The sequence below is a fragment of the Parasteatoda tepidariorum genome, chromosome 11 (genome assembly GCF_982258835.1).
Source record: "Parasteatoda tepidariorum strain Cologne lab strain chromosome 11, Ptep-v5.0, whole genome shotgun sequence".
Taxonomy (NCBI): Eukaryota; Metazoa; Arthropoda; class Arachnida; order Araneae; family Theridiidae; genus Parasteatoda; species Parasteatoda tepidariorum.
In genome coordinates this window covers 42,981,894-43,006,848 of record NC_141765.1, presented here as the reverse complement: position 1 = coordinate 43,006,848, position 24,955 = coordinate 42,981,894, and the positions used below count along the sequence as shown (strand labels likewise).

The 24,955-nt window shown below is 27.2% G+C and overlaps 1 protein-coding gene across 1 annotated transcript; it reads right to left on the bottom strand.

Annotated features, from left to right (window-relative positions):
* Positions 1–1,254: 1,254 nt before the first annotated feature.
* On the bottom strand, positions 1,255–21,231 carry OSCP1 (Organic solute carrier partner 1). The gene is made up of 10 exons (XM_016063805.4): positions 20,974–21,231; positions 18,965–19,119; positions 17,745–17,912; positions 17,561–17,641; positions 9,165–9,256; positions 7,628–7,747; positions 5,767–5,842; positions 2,460–2,584; positions 2,320–2,377; positions 1,255–1,583 (listed from the first exon to the last, which is right to left on the bottom strand). Exons 1-10 carry the CDS (start codon positions 21,086–21,088, stop codon positions 1,470–1,472), a joined length of 1,104 nt encoding a protein of 367 aa, XP_015919291.1. The 5' UTR covers positions 21,089–21,231; the 3' UTR covers positions 1,255–1,469.
* Between the last annotated feature and the right edge of the window lie 3,724 nt (positions 21,232–24,955).

The window sequence follows — 24,955 nt, the reverse complement described above, 5'->3', positions numbered from 1 at the left end:
TTTTATATGCATAGAAGTAACTGTGTGAAACGTGTATCAAAAACAGAAACAATCCTTTTAAAATTTCCTGTTTTTGTATCAATCAAAAGAGAAGTGTCCCGATCCGAATAAAAGTTATATCAGGACAACAAGCTAAAATTCAGGATAAATCAAACAAAGAATTCTTATTAAGAAAATTACTCTTTCTCAAATACGACATGATTGGATTTGCAGGAACAATGAAATATGATATATTCAAATGGCAAATGTAAAAAATGGTCTTTTTATTTAATGAAAATTTATTCTAACAGTCTACATTAAACTCTAGTGTAACACGTTTAGATTAGCTTCATCAACAGACTACTAACTTGCAGAAACATAAATTAATTTAACTTTGAACATTGATTGATGTATTTCAAAGACATTAAGAAACTTATTTCAAATTGACAAAACTATAATTTTTCATATTTAATCATTCTTGTAGTTTTTACTAGCTAACTTTTCAAAATTCCTTCCTTACATTTCCTTCTTCTGATTGTTAGTTTAAAAACACACTTGAAAACTACACAGAGCATTCAAATATCTTTTTCTTATTTACTAGAATATTTTTATTGCTGTGCAAAACTCATTTTCATTCATAAATTTATGCATAATATTATACAAAAGATGTTTTTTTCCTAAACCAGAAGAAATTAATGTTATTTTATTAATAAATATTCTTTAGGGAGAAAATGATTATCAGAGCTGGTCAAGAAATAAATTATATTTGTTTGCAGCCATAACCAAGAACTAATTGAATACAGCTTTATCTTCAAATAAAAATAATCAAATAAAATTTATATCAAATAATAATTATTGTTGTTGTTAATTTACGTCGCACTAGAGCTGCACAAATGGGCTATTGGCGACGGTCTGGGAAACATCTCGGAGGATGATCCGAAGACATGCCATCACAATTTTGATCCTCTGCGGAGGGGATGGCACCCCCGCTTCGGTAGCCCGATGACCTGCTCGCGAAGTCGAGCACTTTACGGTAGCACAGTTTAACGAGGGCCAATACCGCACACCCTCGGTCCCTACGCAGACTGATCCAAGTGGTCACCCACCCGCACACTGACCGCAGCCAGTGATGCTTGACTTCGGTGATCTGCTGGGTCTTAACGATCAGTCCACTGCGGGACATAATAATTATTATATATAACAAATATTACATTAACTAATTTTTCACCAAAAAATTAACAAATAATGAAAATGAAACAAATAATTTATTTAAAGAAGATTTATTTAATAAATTACATAATAAAAATAATTTTTAATTACATAATAAAAATAAACTAATTTATCACAGTGAATGTGTTATAAACTTCTAAAATAAAGAGTGAACAATGTTTGATTAACATAATTGACATAAAAATGTTTACAAACTTCATATATTTTACAAAGAAATTATATTTAATCACACTTCATCTTCAAAAAAGTCCCTAAAAGTGCTATATTTTATCACTATCTGCAAAGTCCAAAAGTTCTAAAATGTCATTTTCTCCTTTTTTCTCCTCTTTCACAAAGAATTCTTGGGATAACTGTCCTAATTCATTTCTACTTTTCTAAAATGAATAAAATCTGATAAGAATTCTTCAGAAATAGATATCAACCAACTATGGTTAAAATAACTACATAATAGATTTGACAAAAAGTCAGATACAAAAGATTTCCACTTTTTTTGCTAGATAATTACTAATTTTAATAAGATTATTATTATACTTCTTAATAATACATCACATTAACAGTTTTTACTTAAATTAGTTGAACTTTTATTTTTATTTAGAAAAATTAAATAAGGTAAACAAATAATATTTAAATTACACAAAAAGTTGTAGGGGCAGACATTTTTGTCTAGTGTCATTTTTAAAAAAGTTTATTTCAAAATTTGTTATTGATTTTTAAAATTTTTAATTGGTGAAACACTTAGAGTAGTTTTTTCTATTTAACATTAACTTCTTTAAATTCTCAGTTTTCTGCAGGAGAAGCATAAGTAAGAAAAATATGAAAATGGTCTTTTATCCGACATATAGATTTTGAAATTTAATTCATGAAAGGAAGCTTTCAAAAGAATAATAATTCTTATAGAATGAAGTTAATAAGTAGACTGTAAATTTTAATGCAGAGAAAATAAAGAAGACAATATTGCATGACATGCTGACATCCAATCCTTTTAAAAGTAGTAATTATCGATTCCCTCATGTAGAACTAATTTAACATAACTAAATTTGAAGTGGTCTAAAAGCCCGATTTTGTAAAAAGGCAAACAAAAACAAAAAAATATGTAAAATTATAAAGTACCTGAGAAGCATCAATAGTTACAAAACAACCAACATTCTTCTCATATGAATCTTTTTGACTGAAAAAAATAAATAAAAGATAAAATAAATAATTTTAAATGTAATATCTCAATAAATTACTTGCTATTTTAATATAAATACCATTCTATTGATTCTTCATCAATAGAAGCAAAAAGTAAATCTGGAACAAACTCAGACTGGCTAGAATTTCCAATCAGGCGATTTAGTAGGGTTACTTCCTCAAGTGCATGATATTTTCCACTATCCTAGAAAGCATACATATATTAATATAAAAGCTGAGCTATTCAGCTGCTAATTCGGAACATAGCTTGTATAGTTAAAAAAATAAGGATAAAACAAAATAGAAATGAAGATAAGTAAATAAAAGTTGTGGGCAAAATATTGGGAGTTACTGGCACATAAACGTAATATTTCTAAATTCACATTAAATTGAATCGTCAAATCTAAAAAATTTTTTTTTCTCATGTTAAGCTCAATACGGAAAATTGAATCGTGATATTTTTTATATAATTTTTCAATCAGGAATTTGGGCAATAAAATTTTATTTGATTTAAAGTGATGATTATCTACTTAGTTTTAGAATAATACATTTTAATTTCTGGTGTAAATTAGAGTAAACTGTATTTTTAGAAGAACATTTTTCAACATTTAACATTATATAAAAATCAAATATTAGTTAATAGTTGTTATGATACTGTACTTCACTCAATCTATGCATATTCCATTAAACAATATCCCATTTTAATCTTCAAGTGTTTATAAAATTTATTATATCTGAATCTTATTAAATTTTGCTCAGTACACTGGTTTTTTTTCTACAAAAGAATTTTCTATTCCTATGTATTTGGGATGTCTCCAAGAGTGCTATATCAAATTTTTTATAAGAATATTTATTATAATTTTAACTTCGGTCAATGATAGGCCTAATCAAACCAAATAATAATGATAGGCCAAATCATCAATTGTTATTTTAATATAACTTTTGATAAGGACACTTTGAATATTTCTTTTTCTCAAAGAAGCAATGGTTAGCAACTGTTGTTTTACTGCAGATTTTCTGTGAAATTGTTTCTGTGTTTATTTGAGACATCTGAACAACTTAGGATTTATATTTGTCTATTTCTAAAAAAAAAAAATGTCAAGCCTCAAAGTAGATCAAAGAAAAAATTCAGGACACATTTTGGTACGTTATGTATGCACCAAAATAATTTTAGAAAGGGTAAATGACAAAATAGAAAAATAATAATTAGTTCTACTTAAGATCAGCAAAAGAAAATTTTATTTCAAAACTATAATATAAAATACTATTTTTAATATTAGAGTTACTTTGTCAAGAATGGAAACTTTTAATAGTTTCAAGAATAATTTTATTAATGGAGTACTGAACAACTTATAATGGTTTGAGATTAATATATGGAATTTTTTTTTCACTGTACGCTGCATGAAAAAAAAGAGAATAACCAGTATCAACTGATATTCTTTAATACCAATTGTGGTATTGTATATCACATATGAATATTCGTTTATAACATAAAAAATATTTTATTACATATAGCCTTGAAAAATTAATATACATATGTTAAATATTTGGCAATCAATATCATTATGTTACTTTAATATGGTGTATTTTTGTTAAATTAATAGTTCTTAGATAAGAATAATGGTTGTGATTTAATTTCTACCTATTTAATGTAATTTAGTTTGTGTGTCAACTAAACTATTTGTTTATATATTACTTCCACAATATTGGGTTAAAATATTTTAAAGCATTGTTTATTATTTAAATAATTGTATATTAGAATATTAAGTTTATTTTGAATGATTAATATCTATGTGAAGTAATTCTTAATTTAATTCTTATTAAGAAAATGTAACAATATTCTTATTTTATTTCCCAATTTTTTCCCTGGCATTTTCTTATTTGTTAATGGTTTCTTTTGATGTTACTTTTGTATTGCTACCATCTAAACGCAAGTACCTTTTTTTCATGGTTCCCCAAGTATCCTTTTCTCTTTTGTGCATGAGAATTCTCTCATCACCTTTTAAGACTAACTATAATTTAGCTGTTAACAGCTACCCCAAGAATGTTATTTCCTGTTGTTCATCTCTGACCTTCAGGTAACTTTAATGCTTTGTCGGTAAAAACCAAAGTTTCTAGTACATTCTTTTTTGTCCCACGTCACAGGTTCAGGAGACCTAATTTTGGCATGAGTTTTATTCTTTTCTTGTCAAATTTGATTTATTTAAATTAAATCTTAAACGCTCATTGGATGCACAATTGTTTTCTCGAGTCAACCATTTTCGTTTTGTACGCCAAAGCAGCTAACATAAAAGGAAAGGCATGATGCCACAGCATTAGTCAACATTCAGTATATCTTGTCTTAACTAATTTCATTTTCCTCTCTGGGATTTCGTCCCCCACACTTGATGGCAACTTAAGTTGCTTTAATTTTCTTGTTTTGTATATGCTGGTGTGAGTTATGATTGTCAGTTTTGAAGCTTAGCGAATAAATGTTTTCTTAATTGTAAAATGTTCTCGTCATTATTTCTTTTAATGTCCGTCATTTTGCTTTAACATGGGTGAGAAATGAATTTTTTTTAGCCTAAGTATTTATTGTTTTTCAAGCTAATATGTTCTACCGGAACTGGTGGCACTCACTTTGTTTCTACACTATACTTTAAATTTAATTGTTCTAAACTCTAAGGCTTTTGCCGATGTTTTTCTTTTTATCTTTTTGGCCATTTAATGTGTTACCTTCTTTCAATAATTCTTAATACCTTCACCATACCAATATTTAATTAGAATTTGTATTAGAGTTCAAAACTTCTTTAATCAAATAATTTTAAAATGGAGTTTCAATAATCTTGAAATGAAAACACTGTAAATATGCCACCAAGCATTTTTGCACAAAAGTAATTTAGGGGCTGATAGGTTTTGACATATTTTTATTAGCATAACATGATGCTAACTAAAAACTGGTTTGTTGTTGCAATGCACAATACAAGATAACATAACAGTCGGCACAATTGCTTCAAAAGCTACAATTGTGATTTTCTTTCTATTTCTACAAGAAAATTTGACCCTCTTTCTACTTTATTATTTTGTTAATAAAAAATAAAGCCTCTGTAAAATTAGTGTTTAAAAATATCAAACTAAAAATAATTCATAAAAATATGAAGCGTTCGTCTTGAAAGGGGATTTAAAATTACTAGATGCAGATTACTGTATGTCCATTGAAAAGAGGGCTCACCTTAGGGAAGGGATACACAATAATTTATTCATAGAAGACTGTTTTGCATTATGAAAGTTGTCCGCAATGTTAGATGTCCATTCTGTAGAGGTGTTTGTTAGGTAAGGGTTTTACTATATAACTCTTTAAGGATTATTATTTTTATAACTTAGAACTGAGCAAACTATTATACTTACGTTGCATTCTTTATGATTCATATCAGAATCATTTTCTTTATCAAGACCTGGAAACATTGCAGCAGATTTTATGTATCTGAAATAAAGTTTTAATTAAAAAACAACATATTTATGAAACATGTCTAAAAAAAACAATATTTTTGAAAAATTTATAAATAAATCTAAAATAGTTACATGTAGAACCTTTCTAAAATCTATATTAAAGAAATTTCATAATTTATAGAAGTGTCATAAGGCTAGATGACTTTGTCCCTGTACTTTTTAGCAGTAACAGACTGTAACTGTCCCTCTGATATCACACAGCTATTGCGAAATATGATGAACAATTGTTAGACTTGGTCAACCTTGCACTGGTCGTTGGGTAACATCTTCTGTAATTTGAAACCTCTGCCTTTGTCATGAGATCACACACTGAGGCACAATCAGAATTAGAGACACTTCTGTTTGAGATCGTCCACATTTCAATATTTCTTCCATTCAAAAACATTTCCCTTTTGCATTTTTGTCTTATTTTTTGGCCTTTTTGATTGCTTCATAGTAATTTCACATAACCAGTCTGAACTCTGTATGGAATATGAACTGGTTTTACACTCATTATAATATTCGCACATGTTTTGTGTCAACTTAAATGCTTTACATAAGCGCACTGTTTTACAATCAAACAGTGATTTTGAACAATTTGACCATTATTTACTCTGTTATTCCACATTTTACGAATTATGCTTAACTTTTGGACACCAATGTAATAGACAAATTTCAACAATAAAATGATTTAACTAGGTTTCAATCACAAATATATATATATATATATATATATCTATACTAAATGCATTAATTTTAATGTAAAATTGAAAAACTTTAATGTTTTTGATGAAACTGCAAAAAACATTGCACAACAAATTAATATAAACAAATCTCGAGTATATATAAGAGCTGTTCTTAATTTTTTAAAAATAAAAATGCGTTTTTGCTATATAAAAATAGAGTCATAAGCTTTAAATTGCTGATATTACTGCGGTAGAAGCATGATTAACTAATATAATAACTTTTAGGAGGCAGTTGATGCAACATGATCCAAAAGAAAACTCATTTAAGGTATACTCATTTAACGATGGATATAGTACAATATTTGTATCAGGAAATTTCATTACCATTAGCTAAGTGAAACTTTAGTATTGTTTAATTGTATACATTTGCATGGAAAATAAATATGATAGAAATTAGATTTAATAAAAAAGCAATAGTAAGGAAAACTAAATGCAGTTATTTAATGAAAAAAAATTACTGTCTCTAGTTTCCCTCAGACAAATTTTTAATATGAAATGAATGTGTTACTTTTATTGCTTTTTTTCCTATATTTCCTATTTTACTAATACTTTTCTGGTTTTATATTTATTGTTAAATCATTCTTAGAATACCATGTGGAAATGAAATTACTAAGCAAACTCATGTTTTGAGGGAATGTTTTTTCTCAATTGCCTTATTTTATGAAAGTAAATGCCATGAAAGAGGTTTTAATGGATAATAAAAAATTTAACTTTATCTCCATCAAACTGTACATGCAAAATATTGATTAAAATTATTAAAAACAAACAATGACAAAAATAGAACGAGTGTTAAATTTTAAATTATTATAATTTTAGACCTTTCATTTATGTTTTAGATTTCCAATTTTCCTCATTTATAGATTGAACCTTGTGTGAAATTACCCAATAACCTCCCTCCCCAAAAAAAGTAATCATTGAAAAGGATTAAGTTGTGAATATAAGTCATAGGTTTCATATCAACTGTTAGAAAATTAGCAATTTAGGAATCTTTTAATTTCTTGACAATCTGATCTTTATAAAACACAAATACATACATGTTTGTTCCCAGTGAAATACCCCTGTTTCCATCAAAATCAAAGCATCTTTGTGGCAAACTTTTTTTCCATTTTTCTTGCATTGCTTCTCCTTTCACAATATAATCATCATTTTGCATTCTAAAAACAAAATTTAAAGAAATTAAATTAACAAAATATTAGATGTGGCAAAATCATAATAATCATAATGTGTTGTAACTTAATCCAAATTTAGCCAATAAGTATAAGCTTCTAATATTTATGATCAGCATGTAAACCTATGTTTACTATTGTTAGACTAGACAAAGCTTATTATTAGGTATCAAATTTATGGTTACATTTTTAAATAAGATATGAGACTAATATTAGAATTCAAATATATGAAACAGTACAGAACCCGTTATCCGGAAATCAGAAAACCGGAAAACCAAAAAAACGGAACGAAATTCCATAAATTTTCTCGTCATTTTAAAAAAAAAAATTTTTTTTTCCTCATATGAATTTATGCTTTTTCTTTCTTTTTTTTAAAGATGTTTACCTTACCATCATTTTGGAAATAATCATTAGTGTATTACTTCATCGTTTTCTCTTATTTTTAAGATTATTTCCAAATTTTTTTTTAGTTGGGCTAAACAATAAAAAAAACGGCTTTTTGTAGAGATTCAGAAAACCGGAAAAATCAGTTATCCGGAATGGCGATGGTCCCGACCGTTCCGGATAATCGGTTCCCTACTGTAATACGATTTAGACACAATGTGTTCTATCATCTAGAGAAAATGCTCATTATAATGAATTTCCATTATATGGAGTCAATCACTTTCTGTCTTGGAACAGTAGAAAAGTAATTAAAATTTTAAATAATGCTCCTTCCAAGTAATTTTGAGGTAGTGAAATCAAATAGAAATGAAAAATAAATGAAGGGAAGTGCAAAAGAAAAGGAGAAAAAAAGAAACAAAAGACATAGATGAGGTTAAAGGAGGAAATGATCACTAGGATATTCAAAGTTCGGCAACCCATGTTTAACTAAAGAAAATAAATCCTCTGAAAGGTTCGTTTAATTTAGTTAATTAAGAAGAAAAAGCAATTCCTTAATGTCTAGCATTATGATTTGTGGATCAGTACTTTTTTTTCAAGCTTTCAAAAACTGTTTGCACAGTATTTAATCATGAATATTTATTGCAGCAAATCATGATATTGTATCCATCTCAATTTATTAATAATGCAAAAATATTTTTTTTGAAAATCAAAATGAAGTTATTTTTAAATTTTTGCAACTAAGGCACTTTTCACATTATTTTAATGCATAGACCATTAATGGGTTAAAACAAAAAATTTAAACTAATGTATTTTTAAGGATCTATGATTTTGTGACTAGGCATTTCGTGATCAGGTATGAAATTAAGACCCAATAGTTGAGAAGATATTTTAAATAAAATATTTTATCTTTAAAAAGTAATATAATAATATTATTATATTATTTTTAAAAAAAATATTTTATCTTTAGATATTTTAAGGAAAAAACAGTGTTAAGAAGAATAAAAGAAAATATTTAGCATACGTAGAAATAGAACTTTCAAAGCCAGCTTTTGAATCACAGCGAACAATCTCTCCATTAGATAATTGTAATCCTAATCTCATTAATACTGACACCTAAATTGCAAAAAGAACATTTGAAATATTAAGAATTAACATTTTTCTAATGCACATAATTTTTTAAATTTTAATACAGAATACGATTGCTGTATTTATTGTAGCTAAATATTCATTTACAGTCAAATTAATGTAAAAATAACAATGATACAAAGGTTAAATCCAGAAACATTTATAACTTAGTTTTACTGTTGCATCTAGTTTCATCAAATTTATGCATAACATTTTGATTTGATTTGTTTGAAAAATTTTTGCTTTTTGCATTTGAAGACAAAATAACTAACTTATCAGTTTAGTTTGGATACAGAACAGTAATAATAACAGAAATAATACAGAAATTTTCATGTATTATTTAGTTGGCAAAATAATAAGAAAATAAAAATCAATAATTTTAAATCTCTAAATATTTTCATGGAGAAAAACAAGAATATATGAAATAAAAAATTATATTTATGCAAAAATATGTGTGCAGATGAATGAGAGATCATTAAAACTTATAGACACATAATAGGTGATTCAATGGTTATATGCCAGATATTTTTCAGTGCATTTTCTTTATTAGATTGTTTTAATACTTAAAAAATAGAAATTTCAAGTTATTTTTATGAAGTACTCATAATTCTTTAATTAAGACTAATGAATTTTTTGAAAGTCCAAAAATAAATTATTTATTACAATTAAAGCTGGCATCACATATGGAATGAAGCTGAAATTGCATAAATATATTTTTTTAAATAATTTAACAATTGTATTTATTTAAGTAAAATGTGAACTTTTGCAAATGCTTTGCAATAGTTTTAGTAATATTATAAGTCAGTATAATATTGCAATTACGGTTTTTAAAATTTTCACTTGTTCATCACATGAGAGACACATGGGAATATCAAGCACTGGAAGTTTATAAGGAAATAACACTAATTTCAACCCATTCTGACTATTTTTTATGAACTATTTTTATGATAATTTATTAAATTAAGAGAACAAACTTCAATTTCTATCCTATGTTATTAGAGAAAAGAAAAGAAAACAAAAATTTCAACCCAAGCATTACAATATTTTGTCTGAATTTATCACAGTTATTGACAAATATGAGAGAGAGGATCAGAAGGATTTGCAGAGGATCAAAATTGCTGTGGCATGTCTTCGGATCATCCTCAGGGATGTTTCCCAGACCGTCGCCAATAGCCCATTGTGCAGCTCTAGAGCGACGTAAATGAACTACAACAACAATAATTTATATTTGAATCATTTCAGTATTTGTTATGTGTATTATTTTTCCTAAGTAGCTGAATCAATTAACATCTCTCTGGGTAATGATTCACATATTTTGCATAACGTTTTCATTTATTGATAGTTAATTTGGTATTATTACATTGGTATTGAATTTACAATGGCTTTCTCTGCCTTCTCACTACTTAATATATTGTATTATTTCAAGAATATTTAATGCTGTCTTCCTAAATTTGCTAATTTAATTTTATTAAATTCTAATCTAGAAAACAACTTTTTTCTTTACACATTCTTAGTAAGCATTTTAAAACCTAAATCATATAGAAATTTAATGTAAGAAAACATCACGCTTTTATATTTAGCCTTAATACCCAAGTTAATTACATATGTTTTGTCAAGCTTTGACAAAAAAAAAAAAAAAAAAAAAAAAAAAAAAAACACTGCTAGACAGAATAGAAAAATTTATTCTAGAAAGAATTTTAAATTTCATACGTTGCAAAATCCTTTTGAATTGTTCTCAATTTTATAACTTTCTTTTCAGCTAATAGAACTCTTTTGATGCTTGCATGTTTCATCATCAATGGTAAATCTTCCAGCGCTTGGCCATGCTCTTAATTGTGCTTTAAATTATTATTTATCTTCTACCAAACTACATATGCAGTTGGATCATAAGGTTTCAGTAAAAATGAAATATTTTGGCATGTGTCATGTATGCATGTTATTTAGTTTCATATAGAGTGCTAAATTTGCTTTCTTCTGTTCTGAATTTCCACCTTCAGATAATGTTTCTTCTTCTGATATCTTAAATCATGAAATTTCGTTTTTTTAATTTTGAAAACTTAATAAGTATTTTTTTTATTTGTTCCTTGTTTTTTTCAGCCCTAGCTCTTTTTTCTGTTTTTTTTTCCTGCCTGTATAAAATGTGTGTGTATCAACTGTAAAGATCTAAAAATACATTGAGTAATTATAATCTCACATTATTTTCTATCTAATGAAAATAGATAGAAAAAGATATGAAAATGTAAAAAAATATTGCTTTTAAGACTCCACTCAATAATTTTACCATATTACTCCTGAAAATTTAATTATCAATATTCTGCATTAAACTTAGAGCATAAAATAGCTATAAATATATTTTTATTTAATTTTCCTTATTTTTATCATATATTTATTAAATAAAATTAGACAAAAGAAAAGTTACCCAATTTTTAAATTTTTTCAAAAAGTTTTATTTTGTGATGTCACAAGCAGATAAAAATAAACTTTGTTTTTGAAGAAAATGGATAATTTCAATGAAAGTATTTAATAGGAATGACAACTTAATGTTTAAAAAATAAAATTTGAAAACAAAATATATAATTTAGCTGCTATTGAGAAAATACATTTTTTCAGTCAAATGCAGAACAGCTATTCCATATAATTTAAACTATTTATTTCTTGAACAAAATTTTTTAATTTTATCCAAGAATACGGAAGCTGTGAATAGATAGCAACTTGATCAAAGCGTAGCTGTTTAACTTTGTTAGCAAAATTAAGTTTCATGGCTTTAAGTTGATTCTAAAAATCAGCCTCAACTGCAGATTCTGAGTCTGCAAGAACACCAATGTTTGACACACTTAAGCCACTCAATAAAAGCAAATTTCTTAGAAAATACTTGAAGTTCAATTAATTTGAAATTATAACTGTTAAACTTTATAAATCTTAACATCAGAAAAAAAGACATTTTTTTTATATTTTTATTATTTTAACATTTTTCATGTGTGGAGGAGAATGTGGGAGATAGATGTTTTTTCGCCAACGGTGGGACTGAAACCAAGGTCTCTGGAGTCATAGTCAGACACTCGAAACACAATAACCTTAGATAAGGTAGTACATGAGTTAGGAAGCTTTATATATAGTGGCAGCACACTCCCCCTCCAGTGAAAGAGAAGTCTCACTCATTGTCAGTCATGAGCATTTCACAAGAGTTTAGTAGGACTAGCCATTCCAATGCAGTAAATCTAGTAAACTGAGGTGATTTGTTTGACAAATCAAGGCAATGTAGTGCATTACTGCAATGCGTCAAGGAATGAGATGGTTGCGTTGCGCGTTCAAGCCTCTGTATTCACCAATGTTGTCTTACGATTTAGTAGGTTTCGAAAAAACTTAATAATTTATTGAATGAAACATTATAACATCAGCATGACGGAGCTGAAAACCGTCTGTATTCTAGAACTCCCTGCACTGTTCTGATCACTTTCCTTGGGAAAATACCTTAATTTAAATTGGGCAAGACTGTGCTTGTAGACACCATATAGTGGCAAGTTGGCTGCGTATGCAGCTGCCATTAAGTGAGAAGTTTTAGAAATAATACTCCTTCAGATGTTAGATAGGAATGATAGCAATCTTATATATTTTTATGAATTCTCAAAGGACAATCTTTATTATTCATTGTAGTTTTAAAATCTACAGATGGTTTTAAGACTGGATGACAAATTTCTTTTAAATAAAATTGATCAAGGCTAGTTAAACTTAATAAAATTGGGCTTAGCCATTTCTTATAGGAAATGTTTCATGTTATTTAAAGGGTCAGGTGGGATAATTTTCTTAGCCTTTTTAAATTTAGCTGCTTTGAGAAATAAAACGCATAATGGTTATAATTTTTATTAAAAAATATTAGTTAAAATTATTCAACCATATCAAAATGTGGTTTCAGAGTACAAAATATTTTTTCTTCATATTTTTACATAGTAAATTACCAGTCATAATTGATAATTCATAGTAAATTACCATAAGTTGAGTAGCAAAATTAAAATTATGTTCAGAGAAATGTAATGAAACATGTAAATTACTAAGATTTAAAATGTAATTTCTATCATAAACTGTGAGAAGGATGCCTCACTCAAAGGAATGGTAAAATGTAAATTTTTTTGGGTAAGAAACAATAAGACACAACTTTAAATTTACATAATTCCTTTTTAGTTAAATCTATAATTTCTACAGCAAGAATTATGATTTGATAAAGTTTTTTTTTGTTGATTAAAAACATTTATTTAACTTGTATCTTCCTCTAACAAGCTTTAGATATATATTTTTGAAGATAAGTAATTTTTTTAATAATATACTTTATTTTTGATAAAAACGAAGTAAGCTTTGAAATTATTTAGAAAAATTTTTAAGTCTGCAGAATTTAAAATAGTCTCTTCAACACAGTAGTGAGCTATAGAAGATAACAGAAAGAAAAAAACTTAGGCCAGCCTAATAGATTACGGTGTGTGCTTATTGTAGTAAGTTTTTAAGAGTATTTCAATTGATTTGTAAATCCTTTACAAAAAATAAGACAAAAGGAAATTAAAAAAAAACTAATCATGAGTACTAAACTTTTAGCTATATTGGAGATATGCTTCCAAGCTTTTCAGATGCTTAAAATTATTTAATAATTATTTATAAATAGCGTCACACCTTAAACCGGTAGGTATCTGACACTGGCAATAAAAGCAAGATTTTAATTTTTTTGAACACTTTATTTTTAAATATACAATTTTTATTATCCATAAATAGTAGCTAAAAAAATAAATAAGATAATAAAAAATAAATAAAACAAGGACTGATGCATTTATTAACTTAATTTTAATCTAGCAATAAAATATAACCCCATTGTCCCTGAATGATTATTCTCCGTTACTGAAATTTTGATTTTATTCCATTTCAAGCTATCTACTTGATATTAAAATTAATGAAAACTTGAAATAACTGCAAAAGGTAAACCAGTATTATAAGTACAAATCTGAGATAATTCTGTTTGAATTTTTTTTAAATGGAAGTAATGAGTTGAAAAATGGTGAAAACTTAATGTTTTTATTATTTTTATTGTATGTTTACTTTCTTTGTAATTTGACACCGTAAAATGTATTGTTTAACATATCCTCTTATTTGTCATATGTCATATCATACTTGTATCATAACAATTGGAAATCAGAAATATACACACACACATATTAGAGATTTAATGGATATTCAGCCACTATTCCGTATTCCGCCCTTTTGCCAAATATTCAGCTGAATGTTCAGCAAATATTCCGCAAAAAATTATTTGGGAAAGTATTTTTCGGCAAAGTTTCTTTTCTTTTTTTTTGGGGGGGGGGAGGTTAATTGATTTAATAATATATAATATAAAATTGTATTTTTTACTATACATTGTTAGAAATTGTGTTTTTATGTATTTTGTAAGTTCTAAAACTTGTTTATTTATGTTCTGAATGATAAATGGAAAAGCAAAATTTGAAGAATTGAAACTAGATAACTTTATGTTGAACCACGAGTTTCATATTAGTGATTTTTATAAAATTTTATCTAGACAAGTTACTTTTTTTTGTTTGGTTTTTCCTTGTATATCTGTATTATATGGGAGCCTTTCTAATAGACAGATAACTTGTAACATCATCATCATAGTTGGCCAGACAGCCCAATGTGAGCCAATGCCTTCCTCTGAAGATTCCTCCATAATGACTTCCGATTTATCTTTGATCTCCAATTCTTTTCATTAATTGCAAGAAAATCAGACTCCACTGGGTCAGCCCATCTCAACCGCAGACTTCCCCGCTTTCTTTTTCCAGTGGGTGTAAAAAGCAGTATCTTTTTTACTGTATTGTCAGCACTCATTCGAATCACATGGGCCATTTAATTCATTCTATTTAGTTTCATGTATTTAATAATAACAGGTTGCTTATAAATCTTGTACAGTTCAAAGTTAAATCTCCTTCTCCAGCTATAGTTTTCATATACACATTACCAAGTATACTCCGCAAAATCATTCTCGCAAATGTTGCGATACAATTTTCCTTCAGTTTTGTCATTGTCCAAGCTTCAGAAGCATAGGTCAAGACTGGCCGGATAAGAGTTTTGGAGTTTAAGAACTTCGTTTTTCTAGAAAGAACCTAGATTAGTAAATCTTCTCAGCCCATAGACAACCCTATTTGCTAGACTTGTAACATAGAAAACTGTAATTCTCAATGACAAGATTAGATTTAAGAACTAAGAACAATTTTTTTTCTATTTCTTTTTTAGCTTCTTTTTATTATCTTTTCTTTTTATCAGTGCTTTTATTATGGCAGCACTTTTTAAAGAGCACATCAAATAAACATTATTCCTTTATGGTTACCCTTTTTTTCTAAAAATACGGCAAACATGCAAAAGTTAAATTGTGACTTTCAGCATTAAGTCTTTCATTTAAAAATTAAGAACGATTTTTGTTTTGGTTTTAATCTAGTTTTTCCTTTTTAAAAAAACCTTGTGTTTTAATAGACGTTTTTATTATGACGCGGCAATTAAAAGGGATTCTATTGGACTTTAAACTTTACTTTTTCTTGAAAATACGGTAATCTTGGGGGATGATCCTCATAATTTTGGTTTTACTTTTAATAAATTTTGTTTGATAGTACAAAAACTACTTTGAAAATTCTTGAAAGTTTTTAAATTTTTAAAATATTCAAATCAAACTTTTTTCATTAGTTGCCTAACATGATTTATTACAAAATTATGAAAAAACTTCTTAAAATTTTTTCTGCTCAAGCACAGTGTAAAAGAACTACCTTAAATATTTTGTACTTGCGTAGTTTTTGACAAATTTTTTCTAAATTTTAAATCAATAATTTTGTAATTAATTTTAAATTGCTCCAAAAATTTTGTTTAATTTCATTGAACATTGTTACAGCAGAAAAAACGTAAGAGAAAAAAATAAATTTTTATAAAAACGTCCATATCTCTATTAATATTTACTCTACGTTTATGAAATTTTATGCAGTTATTAAAAATAACAGCTAAAGTAATCTATACAAGTTACAAGCTTATTGCTTGATTATATCTGGCATAGGATGTTCAAAAATACTTGTTTTCTTTCGTAATTTATTGTCGGCCTTCTAAAACTTTGAAAGCTTTAAATCTTATTGCTAAGTGTGCAGGGTAGTAGTAGTAGTATATATATATATATATATATATATATATATATATATATATATATATATATATATATATATATATATATATATATATATATATATATATATTGTTAAAAGCATTGTAAAGTAAAATATATTTATATGATATTTACTATTAGCACAGTAACAATTTTTAGACTTAGAAAAGTTATCACATAAATATATATATACAGTGATCCCTTACTTATGCACCACCTCTTTTATGCACCTTTTTCATTTATAAGACGATTTTAATAGGTCCCAGTACATTAGATAGGAAAATAATGATAAACATCCTTCGTTTATGCGTCGCTCTAAAAGTCAATTTTTCAATTATGCGCCGAAATTTTAGGCTAACATTTTAATCCTTTAAATATTTTTTCTTTTAAAAGAAAAATGTTTTAAATTAAAAAGGAAACAAATAAGCAATCCTTGTTACAGATGAAAAGAAATATATGTTGTTAGATCCTATTGAATTTGCTTCCCCCTGTGACCTTTTCATTTTTGCTGCTTCTGGAAAGACATTGAATAGGATGTCTTATCTGTTACACTAACAACAATGAAAGCCCATTCATCTTTTAGAAAATTACCATTCCTCTTGTCCAGAGGTTAATTTTACTCCCATGCTGTTTTCTAGAGAAAAAAAAAGACACCTGGAATACGAAAGATGAAAGAGACCGCGATCACTTACTTGAAGTCAGATGGACATTAAGTAAATAAAAGGAGGTGATCTGTTTAGTGACATTAGTAATCTAACAACTTCTTGTGCAGCATATTATGACGTCAAGTACTTTTCTTAGAAATTTATCATGTGATGTTTCACCCCACCCATAAAACTCAAATTTTTTGTGAAGAAGTGTTCATTTATATCTAACTAAAACTTTAACATTTAATCTTTAGAAACATATTTATTCATATTGTCACTGCAATTTACGTTGCATTTTTGAATTTTGAAGTTTTTCACTTATGCGCCTTTTTCTCTTGGCACCTTACACCGGTGCATAAGTGAGAGTTCACTGTATATATATTGAAGTTCTATAGTCTGAAATAAAAATGCAATATTGAATATAAAAAGAATTTTTAAAAAAAAAAAACACAAACAAACAAGAACTTAACTTACTCTAATATTCAGGTCTTGTAAAAATGCTGTAATACAGCTAAATAAGCATTCATAATCCAAATGTTTCATATCTTCATAATTCTAAAAATAAAGTTGCATATAGCCTGTTATCTTCATAGACATGTTAGCTATAATGTTTAAAATTTATCTTTTATATAAAAATTTTAATGCAATCCTTACTTACTGAAACTAATAAAAAGAAAACATTTTCAACTTTAATCCTTAATTCTTGATAAGAGACAGCACAGTTCCTTATAGCATCCATGTGATTTAATGTAACCAAAAGAATATCTTCAGCACATCGGCAATTTAATACTTGATACTTGAAAACCATCAACATTAAATCATAAAGCTATTTAAAAAAAAAAGATTTTCAGATTTAATACAATGATTACATCAATAATTAATTACAATAATTTTATACTATCTATCTATTATAACTCTGTCACATTCAAAAGTTTCTTAAGGAATTATAATAGCACAATAATTTTTTACCAGATTTAATACAAAAACAAAGAAAAAAATTAAAAAACAAATATAAGTAATATTTTTTGAAAACAGATTTGGTTTTTATAATGCAATACTATATGAAGGATTAAAAATTTTGTATATTTAAAATTTGATTTCTCAGGCACTATTCAACAGATTTTGTTCAAGTTTTATAATTTGATGTGTAAAATTATGTAAAAATTTATATATCTTACAATTCAAAAGTTTTACGGCTTATTTTAAATAGTGTAAATTTTTTTTTTACATGGAACTATCTTTGGATAAATGAATTTTATAATTGAGAGCAAAAATGTTTCAATTCGCTTAAAAAGTTTTTGAGATATGGTGAAATATGCAGAAAGTAAAATTCCAATTGCTCTTCTTGTCAAACTATGGGATATATGGGAACCCCTATATTTTGGAGGTCAGAACACAAATCCGTTGAAAAAAAGTATGATTATTTAGAGAAAGTACATTTTTGTGTCTGATTTCGTAACTTAAAATATCATTTGCACTAATTAATTAGCATATTTCAGGTCACCTCCTTGAACCATTACGAATGAGTCCTAGAGCATGAAGATTCGATCATTAGATCAAAGTGCCCCCTTTTTTTGGCGCACTGTACCAATGTACCCCATGTTCTGAGTTTCACAAAAATAACAATAAATTTTTCTCCTAAATTTAAATAGCTGAGAGTATTTACTAAATTAAAGATCTATCCAGGGAAAATAATTGCAATTTATTCATGTATTTGAGTTTAATAAATTATTTTAATAATAACACTTATTTTAATAATAAGCCATATTTTCAAATAATGATAAAAAGTGTTTTTTAAACTAGGATTTAAGTAAATTTTTTTTTTTTTTTTTTGGCTTGTCACTATTTCACACAAAGCTCTTCAGTTTATATACTTACCTTACTCATGCTAGTTGTGTTTAGTCTCATAATTGATGAGTGTACCAATTTTTCAAAAACAGACTGCATAGCTGATCGGGAATACATGTTTTGAGGTTTAAAGAGTTCTTCAATAAACTGGTCATTTAACATGGTAGTTAAAATATCTTCAATAACTAAATAGAATAGAAAATATAGGTTAAAAGTAGAAAATTGCTTTTCAGTTAAAATAAAGTCCACATTGAACATAAGAATATTTATTAAAACACTATTAGACATTTTGAAAACTTAAATGTCATTAATTGTGTGTGAAACACTTTATAGCCCCCCCCCCCAAAAAAAAGAATTTTCATTTGAAAGTGATATCAGCAATGAAACCATCTGATTAAAATAAAAGTAAGAGCATCCATAATAAAAATAAGCCAGTTTAATAAAAATAATAATATATTAAATAATAATGTAAAAAAAATATAATATAAAATATAATATAAAATAATATATATTATTAATTATTAATTTTATATTATTATTATTAATTTTTATATAATATAAAATAATAATATAAAAAAAATTAATAATTATTAAAATAAAATTAACATTAAATTAATATTATAATAAATAGACAACCTGCAAAAGCCAAGAGAAAGAAAATCATACTTCTGCCTATAGCTCTGTTCTTATAAGGAATTTCAAGTTCCTTTTGGTGAAATTAATTTTTTTCTTCTTTTATTTCAACAAATATTTAGACTTAAACTTGATTTTCCTTTTTCAAAATAAATTCCAAGATTTATAATCCAACAATGATAAGCTGCAAAACAACAAGTATGTGGAAGAGATCATGCCAGTTGTCAAACACAGCTAGGTAGTTAAAAACTTTATTTATTAAAAAATTATTATTATTTAAACTTTAACTTAATTCATCTATAAGAATTAGTTCAAAATAAAAGTTTAGTAAAAATGCTTTGAAATAAAATACAAATTTTGAAACTGAAATAGGACTAAAAATTGATAATATACTATCTAAATAAAAGAAAAGCTTAGAAAATTAATAGGATACCTATGAAATGTTAAAAAATAGAGCACACTAATAATTTCCGGTTTTCTTAAATAAAATTTAATCCTTTTTTTTTTTTTTTTTTTTTTTTTTAAAAACTGTTGTTTGTTATTTTTTTACTTATTATTCCCCCCCTTTTTTTTATATGTCTATAATTTTCTTTGTTTTATTTTGAACTTATATATATATATATATATATATATATATATATATATATATATATATATATATATATATATAAACTAGCTTAATCAAACTTGAAAAAACTGAATCTGAAATGTAAGACAAATTAACCAATAAAATATCCTGGAAACTGAGAGGTGATGTTCACTTCTAAGGGTTACTTTGATTAAGGGTTAGATATAGGACAAAATTCTATTCTGCATGATATTGAAATATGTCTCTTTCGTTAAACAAAGAATTATATTTAGGCAAGAGACAACTACTTTGTGTATTTCTTGAAAAATAAAATAAAAAATGATGGGTTTATCAAAATGAATAAGCAATTGCGTGTTTATACAGAATTATTCACAACTTACTTTTTCTGGTTATAATTTGCTACAGTTTGGAAACATATATGCAAGACAATTCCATGATATTTGTAGAAAGTAATAGCATACCTTTAAAACGCTCATCGTGAATTTTATAAAAAGACGTTAAGCAAAAAGTTCGAACTTTATATTAATTTACGAACAATTAATTAGTACACACAGAAAGGTGAAGTAAATTAGTTCCAGAGATATAGAAGTAGACATATATTAAAACACACATATTTTCTCTTTTTAAATTACGATGTTTATAGTATATTCCTTTTAAAAATATACATAGAGATAATGAAAATATTTTAATTTTCGAAACTAATAACCAGTTACATGTTTACAAACTATCTTGCTTATGCTCAAAACATACGGTATATTAGTTTAAGCTCCTTAAAATTTTTTAAAGCATTTATGTAAAACTATGTCCCGCATATTACCTTTATTGGATTTGTCTTCAGAAACATTCTGAGCTTCAAGTCGTTGTTGAATTACATAAAGCATTTCGCCACTTAAATTAAGAAAAATAATCGGTAATGCTCGATCTGCCATCATAAAAGTATAGGAATATCAAAAAATAAATATGGATAGTAAACGTTTTGATCACTACATTTGAAGCAAAACTTCGACTCTCTTAAAAATTTGGTCCGCTTTGAAGGGGGGTTTGTTTATTTAGCCTTTCCTGCATAGTTACCGTCGCAATGGTAACGTTGTTGCCAATAAAATAAAGTTTGCATGAGAAGATAAATAATTCAATGACTTTGCGGAGGTAGCCGAGATATAATGGTTGGATACCTACTTCCGTACATGAGGAACTGGATACCATTTGCACGGCAAGAAAAACCGTTCGCTTTGATGGTTTTTTCTATACATCCAAAGAAATGCCGTATACCATATTTTGTTTCAATAGATAATGCAAAGTATTCTTTCATTTTGTGGATCCCACCGATCCCGCAGTGGACTGATCGTTAAGACACGGTTCCCAGCAGATCACAGATGTCAAGCATCACCGGCTGCGGCCAGTATGCGGGTGGGTGACCACTTGGATTATTCTTCGTAGAGACTGAGGGTGTGCGGTATTGATCCTCGTTAAACTGTTCTACCGTAAAGTGCTCGACTTCGCGTGCAGGTCGTTGGGCTACCGAAGCGGGGGTTGCCATCCCCTCTGAAGAGGATCAAAATCGTGATGGCATGTCTTCGGATCATCCTGAGGGATGTTTCCCAGACCATCGCCTATGTGCAGCTCTAAGGCGACGTAAATGAACTACAACTACAACAACAGCAGCAGCAGCATCCCTCCGAGGACTGATCATAAGACACGGCTCCCAATAGATCATCGACATAAAGCATCACTGGCTGGGGTAAGTGATCGAGTGGATGACCAAGTTGATCAACCGACTGGTAAGCTCTTAATAGGAATGACGTAGCTTCGTTTGAACTATACAAATGCTTCTTAAAAATTTTGGGTATTTATTTCTTCACAATTATGGGCATAATATAAAAAGCATGTAGCAATGCTATATAAAGAGCATATTTATAGTTAACATAATAGAGTTTATTTTGCGAATTTTTAAAATTTTTTGTAATGATAAAATCATTTGAAACTTGTTTCAGATTACAAAGTAAGCGTGAAATCTTTCAAAAATACAGAAAGATGTGAAGAAATAATTTAAAAAGCATTTTTAAGAAAATCCAAAATTTTTAAGAAGCATTGGTCCAAACCAGGCCACGTTAAGAGCAAATATATGGTTTACATCATGGAGGACACTTTGCTCATTCTTTTATAATTATATGCATTTGAAACTTGTTTCAGATCAAAAATTTATCGTCAAATTTTTCAAATACATCCATAGTTGAGAAGAAATAAATACCCAAATATTTTAAGAAGCATTTGTTTAGTCCAAACCATGCTAAGTAAAGAGCCTTGTTACTTCATCCATACAAAGACCTTATCATTGGGATTAAACTGTCATCCTTAGTGAGTAAGTGGGGTGTAGCTCTCATCCTATAGAGGAGAGGTCATCACCCCGAAAAGTGGAGTATAGCGCTCATTTTTCCTCTACTCAGCTTAATCAATCATTCCTTACTGCATTGTAGTTTTTATTTAAAAAGTCTTAAATTTTTCAGAACTCGAAATTTTGCAGATTTATCGGGATGAGGATCAAATTTCATAATAAATGGAAATGATGAAGTGGGGGTACGTGATCCACTTAGCTTGAAAGATACCCTACTTTTTCTAAGAATTATGCTCTATAACAGACGTTTATTAAAAAAATTAACCCCCCTTTTTTTTGATAGTTTTATAAATAGTTATTTGATATTTAACAGGTATCTTTCGCATATTGACAACATTTGTTACGCATAATGGACTATTTAATACAAGGTATGTATCTATTATATTTGTTTACAAATTTTGTCTGAAATTTTTTTAAATGGCATGAATTAATTATTTTAGTGAATATTCACTAATTATTACTAGTGAACTTTGCAAAGAGTTTCTTTAAGGAATCTGATCGTACATATAGCCATTCTCTATTATACCTATTATTTTTAGCTTTAGAATTAAGAGTTCTGGATGCAAAAGAGAAGAAAAAAGTACTTAAACTAATACATTGTAAAATCTATGCCAATAACATAATATTGGTACACGGGTAAACATGTTATTTTTATTATGTTCAAACTGATTTTCTTAAGTATTCAAGTATAAGGGATAAGCATAATTTTTGTACAAGAAAAATCACATTAATTAATTAATTCAGATCTCTTTTCGAGTGAAATACTTTTAAATGAGTAATTTTTAATGTATTAATTTGTTTTTATTTAAAAAGTCTGAAATTTTTTAGAACTCAAAGTTTTGCAGATTTATCGGGATGAGGATCAAATTTCATAAAAAATGGAAATGATGAAGTGGGGGAACATGATTCACTTAGCTTGAAAAATACCTTACTTTGTCTAGGAATTATGCTCTATAACAGACGTTTATTAGAAAAATCAACACCCCATTTTTTTGATAGTTTTATAAATAGTTATTTGATATTTAACAGGTATTTTTCGCATATTGACAACATTTGTTACGCATAATGGACTATTTAATACAAGGTATGTATCTATTATATTTGGTTAAAAATTTTATATGAAATTTTTGTAAATGGCACGAATTAATTATTTTAGTGAATGCTCACTAATTATTACTAGTGAACTTTGCAAAGAGTTTCTTTATGGAATCTGATCGTACATATAGCTATAATCTATTATGTCTATTATTTTTAGCTCCAGAATTAAGAGTTCTGGATGCAAAGGAGAAAAAAAATCATTTAAACTACTACATTATAAAATCTATGTCAATAACATAATATTGGAACGGGTAAACGTGTTATTTTTATAATGTTCAAACTAATTTTCTTAAATATTTAAGTATAAAGGATAAGCATCATTTTTGTACACGAAAAATCGCATTAATTAATTAATTGAGATCTCTTTTCGACTGAAATACTTTTAAATAAGTAATTTTTAATGTATTAATTTGTTTTTATTTGTTCTACAAAATTCGAAAATTGAATTCTTTCATCACAATGAAATATTTATTTATTTATCTATTTATCATATAACACACACTACAAAAAAGTAATGAGAGAAGTAAAGTCGATTTGTCACAAATTAAGACATTAGAAATTGCATTCAAAAGTTCAAAATATACAAACCTTAAAAAAACAAAAAACGCATTAAATGTATCCAAAAACTTGATTAAAGAGGAGATTTTGAAAAAATTTAAAGAAATATTTAATTTTTCTATAGTACAGAAAACGAAGGAAATTATTTAATTGTTTTATGCATTTTGATAAGCTAACTTTGAAATTTTGTAGTAAAGACCAATTTCAAAGTCTTTCGATTCAATTTATAACCTTCTAAAAATTTTCCAGAATTAATTTGATGTTACATTTTACTTCTCGATAAGATACTATTCTTGTTTTTATATATTTTTTTCTATTTAATTTCATTTCCTTGGTACAAGAACTATATTACTGGAAACGAAATTCGAATAGTGTCAGAATCACCTTTCTGTTATTCTAACTAGTTAGCTATTTGGTCCGTGGTCGTAGTAAAGATAATCATTATGACACCCGACATCACAGATAGAATATGGTTATTTGATTTGAACCCTTCCATCCGTTGGTTGCTTATGCTTGGTTCATGTATTGAGCACCTTGATATTGACACGAGGAAGTAGTGAATAGAGCAGCTGCTTCTGAAATGTCACCTGTTATTCGTGACTCATCTGTATATATTTTTATTATTGAAGTAATCTTATTGTTTGTTTTTTAAAGAAAGGTAATGTGCGAAATTTTATTGATGGAATATTATTATCATAACAATAGAATATTATTATTATATCGTTGGAATGACCCTTAAATCCAGAATGAA

Coding starts and splice junctions, on each gene's coding strand:
- OSCP1 (XM_016063805.4), bottom strand. CDS start 21,088: ATGATGGCAGATCGAGCATTACCGATTATTTTTCTTAATTTAAGTGGC. Junction 9,257..17,560: donor TACAAGACCTGAATATTAGA/GTAAGTTAAGTT, acceptor TTTGCAATTTAG/GTGTCAGTATTAATGAGATT. Junction 1,584..2,319: donor TAACTATTGATGCTTCTCAG/GTACTTTATAAT, acceptor TATTCATTTTAG/AAAAGTAGAAATGAATTAGG.